This window comes from Sinocyclocheilus rhinocerous, unplaced genomic scaffold (genome assembly GCF_001515625.1).
Source record: "Sinocyclocheilus rhinocerous isolate Xijiao unplaced genomic scaffold, SAMN03320098_v1.1 scaffold2578, whole genome shotgun sequence".
Taxonomy (NCBI): Eukaryota; Metazoa; Chordata; class Actinopteri; order Cypriniformes; family Cyprinidae; genus Sinocyclocheilus; species Sinocyclocheilus rhinocerous.
This window is the reverse complement of record NW_015643596.1, coordinates 1,216,943-1,227,110: the sequence shown is the minus strand read 5'-3', so window position 1 is coordinate 1,227,110 and position 10,168 is coordinate 1,216,943. Positions and strand designations below refer to the sequence as shown.

Below are 10,168 nucleotides of genomic sequence, written 5' to 3'. Positions count from 1 at the left end.
AAGGAGGGGGCTTTGTAGAAAACGAAGCGTTTGAGAGAGGCGGGGCATAGAGGAATGTACAGTATGTACAGTATTTGAAAAATAATGTGTTTTTTGAACATTAAAGCATGTCAACATATTCTGTTACACCAAATACACAAAATAATGATCTTTAAAAAAGCATCATATGACCCCTTTAACATCTTGGTTTTTAACTTCGCGACAGATGGACTCGCAGAGATCGGGAGTGGAGATTGTGGACCGTCTTCAGAGACAGATCATCGTGGCTGACTGCCAGGTTTATCTCGCTGTGCTGTCGTTCGTCAAACAGGAACTCTCAGGTGGATTCCACATGTTTACACTCCAAAAATGCTGAATCGTGGAAAAAAACAGCTTTGAACGTAATCCGAATGCCACTGTGTTGAGGGGGAGTAAACAAACTTGAAATATTGTATAGAAGTGCAGGTGTAATGTCATGTTTACTTTATTCCATTTTTTTCCCAGAATATTAAGCAATGTCATTTTTTTGATTTTATCATTATTATTATTATATATTTTATTTTATTTTATTTATATTATTGAATTTCTTTAATTTATATATATCTTTTTAAATTATTAATTAATAATATAATTGATATTAGTATTAATAGTAATTAATATGATGAAAACTATGATTATTTTTATTTACTTTTTTATTACCGTAGGTATACACAAATTTGGATTATTAAAAACGATTCCGCTTCTCATCAAATATAATAAAAGGCACAATCATGCAGTTATTTTTGTTTTTATTTGTTTTTCATTTTTGTGTATAACTGAATTTCTGTAATTTTATATTTTTATTTGAAAATGAATATAAAGAAAAAAATTGTTATTTTTATTTGTATTATTATTTTAATTAGTTAATGCATACACAAATGTAAAATTATTAAAACGATTCAGCTTGTCACCAAAACTATTGAAAGACTCAATCATGCTTTTACTTTTTTTGTTTTTATTTTTATTGTATATTTGAATTTCTTAAATGTTTATATTTTTATTTGAAAATTAATATTAAGAAAATTAAGATTTTTTTTTTAAATTTCCATTTTAAAACATTTCATAAACATTTTCATGTCATTATATGACCCATCACCCCTCAGCATACATCAAAGGAGGCTGGATCCTCCGCAAGGCCTGGAAAATGTACAACAAATGCTACAGCGACATCAGCCAACTGCAGGAAGCCTGCCGCCGACGCTCCTCCGACCAGCAGGGGGCGCTGGCCTCCGATCAGGACAATCACAACACCTCAGCTGAGAGCGGCGGCCGGGTAACAGAAGAGGTTCTGGACCGTCTGAAGGGTTCTGTCAGCTTCGGCTATGGGCTCTTTCACTTGTGCATTTCGATGGTGCCTCCACACCTGCTCAAGATCGTCAACCTGCTGGGCTTCCCTGGAGACCGTCACCAAGGTCTCTCCTCCTTAGTATACGCCAGCGAGAGCAAAGATATGAAGGCGCCACTTGCCACGTAAGATAATGTTTTTTTTTTTTTTTGCACCTTAGCAATGTCAATCCAGCCTTTGACATGATTCTCTCATTAGTGTATACTTAATTATGAGCATTTGCATAAATTTTTAGCTCTCATACACCAGAAGAAAATCCCTGACTCCTGATATACTGTGCAGTGACGTGAATTCGCGTGCGAGCACATGCTGTTGGTTTCACACTGGGGTTACATAATTGATGGCATCTGAAAGGTCTCAATTAGAGATAAAGGGCATTAGATGGAAAGGTCATGTGAGCAATGGCATGTGCAAGCAAATGCTACCACAGACTCATCCGTTACTATTAAACGTCATAAAGAATATTATGAGAAAATGTGAATTTTGCTCAGCTAGCTCAGTCAGTAGAGCTACAGACTTTAAATCACACGGTTGATTTGAATCCCGTGGTGAGCGGGAATTTTTCATATGCAAAACTGTCCAGCTGTCAAGTTGGTTTAGACTAAAGCTGATTTAGACTAACCCCTGATCATTAGACTTTTAAAATGGCCAAAAAAAAGTATAATTATGTTGAAGATGGAATTTGAGCCATATTTGGAGAGGTCTATCTTGGAGCAACCATCCATAACACTTCAGCAACCACCAAAAACATCCTAGCAACAGCCTAGCAACCACCCGTAACAATCTAGCAACCACATAGCAACATCCTGGCAACCATCCATAACACCCTAGCATTATTTGCAGCAAGACCATCCATAACACCTTATCAACAGCAGCTACATAGCAACGTCCTAGTAACCATCCACAAGACCCAATCATTAAGGCAGCGAGACCATCCATAACACCTTATCAACCACCTAGCAAGAGCCTAACAACCACCCACAATATCCTAGCAACGGTCTGGCAACCACCCAGAACAATTTAGCAACCATCCACAACACCCTAGCATTATTGGCAACGAGACCATCCATAACACCTTATCAACAGCCTAGCAACCACCCAGGACATTCTAGCAAGAGCCAAACAATCTAGTACCACATAGCAATGCCCTGGAGACCATCCACAAGAGCGCAGCAACCACCCAAAGCATCCTAGCAACAGCTTAGCAACCACCTGAACAATCTAACTACCACATAGCAATGCCCTGGAAACCATCCACAGCACCCTAGCATTATGACAGCAAGATAACACCTTAGTATACATTTCGCAACAGTCTAGCAACCAACCAGAACACTCTAGCATTATAGCGAATTTAGTGCAGTCAAACATCATATTTCCTTCATAAAATGTAAATATCTAGTTAATTGTGATCATTTCTAAGATTTTTTTTAATGTAATTTTTTTAACTGCATAGTTCGTAACCGCTCTTTCAGCTCTCTTTAGACACATTGTTCTCGGTAGTTGATTGCCAGAGGCTGACAGATTGCGCAGCAGCTCTAATAATAGAGATGAATTTAAGCACACTTAATCCAGCCCGGGGCAAAACCCTCCCAATTTGTTCTTCAGTTGAATAGATGCTGCTTTTTTCTAATCGGTGTTGCTGTAGCACTTTGTACACAAGCAAATATATTCAAATATATAACCAAACACAGTTAATAAACATCCAAACTGTGTTTTTAAATGGATCGGGGAATTCTTTTTTCTCGTTTTCTCTCTCAGTTTGGCTCTTTTGTGGTACCACACCGTGGTGCAGCCCTTCTTTGCTCTGGACGGCTCTGACTCGCAAGCTGGGCTCCTGGAAGCCAAAGCCATTCTGCAGAAGAAGGCGATGGTTTACCCAAACTCCTCTCTCTTCATCTTCTTTAAGGGACGGGTGCAGAGATTAGAGGTGGGTATGCAGGGATTCCACATTACGGTATCACATCGACAGTGACATGAAACCAGAGCAGATGCTTGGTGCTTGATAATCAACTGCCATGATTAAATCATTAAAATAATAGTGCGGTTTATGCTTCACTGATATTTAATTACTATGCAACCACCACAATGACTTTCTTCATGTAGTGGGTGTGTTAGATGCAATGGAAGGCATCCAAAGCCAACCATTAATATCACTCATCTCCAATACAAATTATACACTGACTACAATGTGAGATTTACATTACACTAGAGAAAAACAAATGTCCTTCTAATACAGCATGACAGTGTTTCATGTGTCCCGACTTAAATTGGGGCTCAGGAACAAGGGGGGGGGGGACGAAATCAAATTATTATAATTATTAATTAATTATTTAAAAATATATATAAACACTGTTTTACTCAAATGTTACAATATATTCTAAACAATATTTATTGCAATATTTATTATAATTTGTTTGTTTTATATGTGTATATATATACACACACACACTCATAGAATTAACATTTTTATTATAGTGTTATAATGAAATATTACAGTAATATAAACAATATTTGTTGCAATATAACTAATATTTATTATATTGTATTTTATACATGTATACAATTTTTTTTTATTATAATGTATATGTAATAGTTTATATATGAACTAAAATGTGAACTAATAATGATTATTAGAAAATACTAATATAAATATATGTAAAATGTAAAAAATGAATAAACTATTAGACAATATGTAATAAATGAATAAAAGTGTTTATAAATGTAATATTTGACATAAGCATAAATAAGAATTCATATAAATTGTTTGTATATTATAAATAACAGAAAATACAAATAAAAATTGAATATCTGTATCTAATTTTTCATATATATAATGGATTTTTCTTTTTCTTTTTCAGTGCCAAATCAACAGTGCGCTGGCGTCATTTCAGGATGCTCTGGAATTTGCCTCTGACCAAAGAGAAATCCAACACGTGTGCCTCTATGAAATTGGTACAGATCTGAACTCGTCTTACTTTTCAGCAGTAGTACAGTCTTTTATCAAATATTTTTGTCCAATTTGGTTGAAGTTTGGCCTGGCATTTAGAGCAACGTATGCAGTTACTCGTATGCACAAACTTTCCAACCAATTTATAATTCAGTGTTTCATTTGCTCTGGATTTGCAGGCTGGTGCAGCATGATAGAGATGAACTTTGAAGATGCTTACAGGTCGTTTGAGCGGCTGAAGAATGAATCCCGATGGTCACAGTGTTACTATGCTTACCTCACTGGAGGTCCGGTTATGTTCTCTGTCAAACTCTTTGTCAAATGTAAAATTACTGTTTTAATAAAACCTTTTACATCTCAACCCAAAGTATGTCAGGGGGCTTCTGGGGATCTAGAGGGAGCCAAAGCTGTTTTCCAAGATGTCCAGAAGCTTTTTAAACGCAAGAACAATCAGATTGAGCAGTTTGCACTGAAAAGAGTGAGTTAGCTAATAATTAATTTTTCGCAGTTATGATTTCACATTTTAAATTAAACTCATGATTTCTATAATATATACATAGAAATTTGTAGTTATAATATACAAATAATTACTTTTTATGAATAATTATGCTTATGGAAATTTTGAATTTCCATACCATTTTTATTTATTTATCTATTATATTAGTATTAATAAATAAATTAATTAATTAAATTTTTTTTTACACTTGTAGTATTGTGTTCAAGTTTGTTTCGCGATGATTTTAACTCCTCTAACTATAGTTATTGTAATATAATGAATGTATAAACTATTTGTGTGTATTTTAATATATAATTGATTATATATAAATTTGTATTTTAAAATTTATAATACAAAATAGTATTATAAAAAATATAATATATATATATATATATATATCATACATACCATACATACATTTATGGTTATTAGAATTCATAATACAAAAATTATTAATAATTTTATATTAATGATAAAAAAAGTTTTATTTTATATGTACATAACTACGAATTGCAGAGAAATTTGTATTTGTAATTTTGATTATATTAATAATGTAAATATATTACATTTCTAAACCTGTTTATTTATTTGATTATTATTTTTATTTTTAAATGTATCATACATTTTCTTCTGCTTTGTTTGTGTCACTAGGCAGAGAGGCTGAGGAAAGTCTCCCTTACGCGAGAGCTGTGCATTCTGGGTGTTGTGGAGGTGCTATACTTATGGAAAGCTCTTCCAAACTGCTCTTCCTCCAAACTCCAGCTTATGAACCAAGGTAAGAGCATCCTGGATGAAAAGCGTCCTGTCAGTCAGCTCTGAGCGCCTCTTTTCCCTCATGATGACCCTGATCTTGATGCTGTATTCAGTGCTACAGGGGCTGGATGAGCAGTCGAGCCTGGGCCTAAAACACCTGCTGCTTGGTGCTATTCAGAAATGTCTTGGGAATATTAAAGACGCTGTTCAGGTTTGTTTAGTCTCATCAAGTTTGTTGTAACGCATTATGTATGCAAACTAAAGTCAATTACCTATACATATCTTAAAGGTACAGTAACGGTGGAACATGTTGCATAATAGTTTCTAAGTACATTTAACAAATAGATTTCAGAGCATAAATGCTACAAAATGCAGCACTTGTTGGCAATTTTATCTTGTTTATCCTCTCAGATACTGTGTTTAATACTGATTCTGTGCGATTGTGTTCACAGTCGTTCCAGCTGGCAGCGCAGGATGAATACGGCCGTCTGAATAACAGCTATGTGCAGCCCTATTCCTGCTATGAGCTGGGCTGCGTGTTACTGGCTAAACCGGAGGTGAAGCGCATTCCAAATCCCTTTATTCTCAATGCGAAGGCACTGTATTGAAATATTTATGCATTCATCAGCTTCCAGTCGACTCCATTTGAATCCCAACTCTTTACGTTCAGTTCAAACAGTCTTTTAGGCTGCATTTACACCAGATCTGGATGCCCAAATCGGATTTTTTGACCTGCTTACACGTTCTTTTAAAAGTATGCATTTACACTACACAGGCTTAACTTGACGTGGCTCAATGCATTAGACAGTGATATTAAAAGACCCAACTCTGCACACACTATTAATAAAGCATACTTTGTATTGAAAAGCAGATGAGATTTCACCCGAATGAATCGAGTCTCCACAACAGTTAGCGATAGATCGAAGCGCTGATAACAGCGGCAACGAGCACTCGGCATGATTTTAAAAGTAACACATTTCAGCGTCAGATCGCCTCTTATTTAACACAAACGAACAAAATGAATACTCTGCTAGTCAACTGGAGAGGTTTCATTTGTAATAGATATATCTGTACTGCGAGATGTTTCAAAACCATTTGTCATCCAACTGGCATTGACGGGAATATCTGATCTGTCCGCTTACATTCATATCAGATTTATTTCCACATATGAATGAGGCCTGAAACCGATCTGAGTATATCGGAAAGGCAGTGTAAAAGCGGCCTTAGAAACATTTGCATTGAAGTGTATTATACAATTTATTCTGAAAATACCATTGCAATGATTAACATATAGAATTACCAAACTTTGCTCCATAAATTATGTAACATTTATTTTGGAGCCAGTGGTATTATTATTGTTGTTGTTATTATTATTAATAATAATAATAATCACAACAACGCCACATGAATCTCAAAGTGTGGTGCTTATATATTCTCTCTAATTTTATTAAATTAAATGGAGATTGATATTGAATATTTGTGTTTGTAGTATAAACATATTTTTTTGTATTACACTTAATATTGTGTATTGTAATTTATAATATACAAATAGTGAATTATATGTATAGTATTATTTATATAATAACATAATTAATAATATGAACGTTTATTATGTAGTATTTTCTAATTTAGTATTTTTTAAATAATAGTTATGAGATTGTTTCTATGTAAACTTTAAATATAAATTAAAATATATATATAAACTAAACATAAACTAGAATTATAAATATGATATATATTATATCTGTGTGTGTGTATAAATAATAATACACATAATAATACACATAATTGTTTTAAAATTGTAATTATTAAGAATTTAAGAGTTTACGTTTTATTTTAATATAAACTCATAATAACTATAATTTATGAATATTATATATATTATAATACATAATACACATAATTGTTTTAAAATTGTAATTATTAAGTTTACGTTTTATTTTAATATAAACTCATAATAACTATAATTTATGAATATTATATATATTATAATACATAATACACATAATTGTTTTAAAATTGTAATTATTAAAAGTTTGAGTTTACGTTTTATTTTAATGTTAATATATTTTTAAAATAAATGTTAATATTTTAAAAAGAAAATTACATATCAATAATTAATACATATTTATTAATTATATATAATTTTCAGTATATATATATATATATATATATATATATATATATAACACAATTTGTTTTTAAATTAGTTCTGAGTTTGTTTTAGCTTAAATATATAAACGTATAATTACTTAATTTATGTGTATGTAAATACAGTGAATTTATAAACCATATTATTTATTTATACAGTCTTTTTGATAATTCATTAATTTGTGATCATTTTTAAAATAAGTATTATTTTCAGTTACAGATATTAGGAGTTCAGGTTTTAGTTTATATATTTATATATAATTTACATAATATATCATTTAAAATATTTTAAAATGTTGTGGAATTATATTAAGATAAATAGAGAATGATATTGTGCATTGTATTTATTAAATCTATTTATTGGAATTTTTTTTTTTTTTTTTTACTATTTTTTTAACATATACTTGATTTCTTTCTTTCTTTCTTTCTTTCTTTAATCTTTTAAATTAATTTCATTTTTTTTCCCTTTCTAAGACCCTGAGTAAAGGAAGGTCATTGCTGCTTCAGGCCAAGGTAAGACTGTAAGACATCAGCGATTGGTATCTTGAATACGTCAGTAAATTGCGTTCAGGTGGTGACTAGCTTTGCTTGCAGGAGAACTACGCGGGGTACGACTTCGAGAACAGGCTGCACGTCCGCATCCATTCTGCCCTCGCCTCCCTAAAGGAAGTGGTCCCTCACTGACCCGTCCGTCCCACCTCAGAAGAGCTCCTGTCCAGCACTTTTTGAAACGAAAGCCATTTGAAGTAATCCAGCTTTTCTGGAGGGAGAAACTGAAAGTCGGCGGATTTCAGGTGACAGAGGACGAGTTTGCCAATATTTTTCAGCCTAGTAGTGAAAAGGTTCACTCTTCATGTAGCTGTTGGTCCCAGTGATCTAATCTCATTTTCATGATCACATTTACACCCACGTCATAGTGCAGATCCACAGATTTTGTGTGTTCAGGATTGATCTGCAGAAGTGCAGGAAAACATAACTCTCACAAAGAAACACAAGAGTAGACCAACTGGCTAGATCCTTTCCCAGAGCTTGCGCTATCATACAAAACACATTAGCATGGGATAGAACTCTACATTAGATAACATTAATACATAAAAATGAAATGTATATTGTGTAACCCTTTATCTCCAAGAAATAGTAGTATCCAACTTACCAATAACTACCTGTATGTCAAATCAAGTTTGTATGCGTCTGGTGTAATGGCCGACCGATATGAGACCGAAATGGCCATGCTATGATTTCACTGAAATAAATGTTTAATTACATTAGTCCAATTTGCATAAAATCTGTGTTCAGTTAATGATATTAAAATGTATTTTTACTTAAAACAATTATTATAGTTAATTATTTATGATTCAGTAACACTTTATTTTACAGCGTCCTTGTTACTTTCTATAATAATTAGAGTAAATTCTGCTTAATTATATGCAACTAACCCTAAACCAAACCTTGACTTTAAGCAACCGTGTTAATTAATATTACTCATTACTTAATTACTCTGTAACAAGGACACTTTAAAATAAAGTGTAACTATATCATTTTTTTAATTATATGTATTTTTCTTTATTTTATTTATATATATATATATATTTTACGTTTTATTTTAATGTTAATATATTTTTAAAATAAATGTTAATATTTTAAAAAGAAAATTACATATCAATAATTAATACATATTTATTAATTATATATAATTTTCAGTAAAAATATTACATTTTGCATATTGATAGATAGATCGATGGAAAATTCACACACATAATACACATAATTGTTTTAAAATTGTAATTATTAAGTTTACGTTTTATTTTAATATAAACTCATAATAACTACAAAATTAAATTGACCTGAATTTGGAACCAGTGGTATTAATGATATATTTTTAAATCATATAAATAAATGTTAATATTTTTAAATAAATGTATAATAATAATAATTATTTAGTAATTATATATTATTATTTATACGAATTATTATTTATTAGTTATACATTTTATTATTATTATTATTATATATTATATGTAATTTTCAGTAAAACAATATGACATTTTATGTGTGTATATCGATAGATAGAAAATCACTTATAGGATTACTGAACTTCGCTCCATAAATTAAAAATACAAAAATTCTATAAAATCTAATATTTGTATGTCTTTCTTTCTTTCTAAATAAAAAGTGCTGCTTTTTTATTCAGCCAAAATGGTCAGATATTGGTTGTTGAATCAGTCTGATATATCGGTCTGTCATTAGTCTACTTGAAGACGCTTTTGCAGGTTAAAACGCATTGCATTCAAGGTTGGCTGTTTTCATTGTATGTATTGCAAAGTTTCATTTTAACACTAAACCATGTGTTCCCTTTGTAACCCTTATGTACGTGGGATATAGAACATATTTCATCAAATCTGCTTTTCTGTGTATTAAGTTCGAGAACAGCAGCTTAACTTTGCCGTAACTTTCATTC

General features: G+C 31.7%; 1 protein-coding gene across 1 annotated transcript; it reads left to right on the top strand.

Moving 5' to 3' along the window:
• Positions 1 to 204: 204 nt before the first annotated feature.
• Positions 205 to 9,153, top strand: LOC107757498 (tetratricopeptide repeat protein 39C-like). The gene is made up of 11 exons (XM_016574985.1): positions 205 to 320; positions 1,122 to 1,488; positions 3,122 to 3,290; positions 4,222 to 4,315; positions 4,490 to 4,597; positions 4,679 to 4,788; positions 5,458 to 5,581; positions 5,673 to 5,770; positions 6,012 to 6,116; positions 8,185 to 8,223; positions 8,305 to 9,153. The coding sequence occupies exons 1-11, from the start codon at positions 206 to 208 to the stop codon at positions 8,392 to 8,394; spliced, it is 1,419 nt and encodes a 472-aa protein (XP_016430471.1). The 5' UTR covers position 205; the 3' UTR covers positions 8,395 to 9,153.
• The last annotated feature ends 1,015 nt before the right edge of the window (positions 9,154 to 10,168 follow it).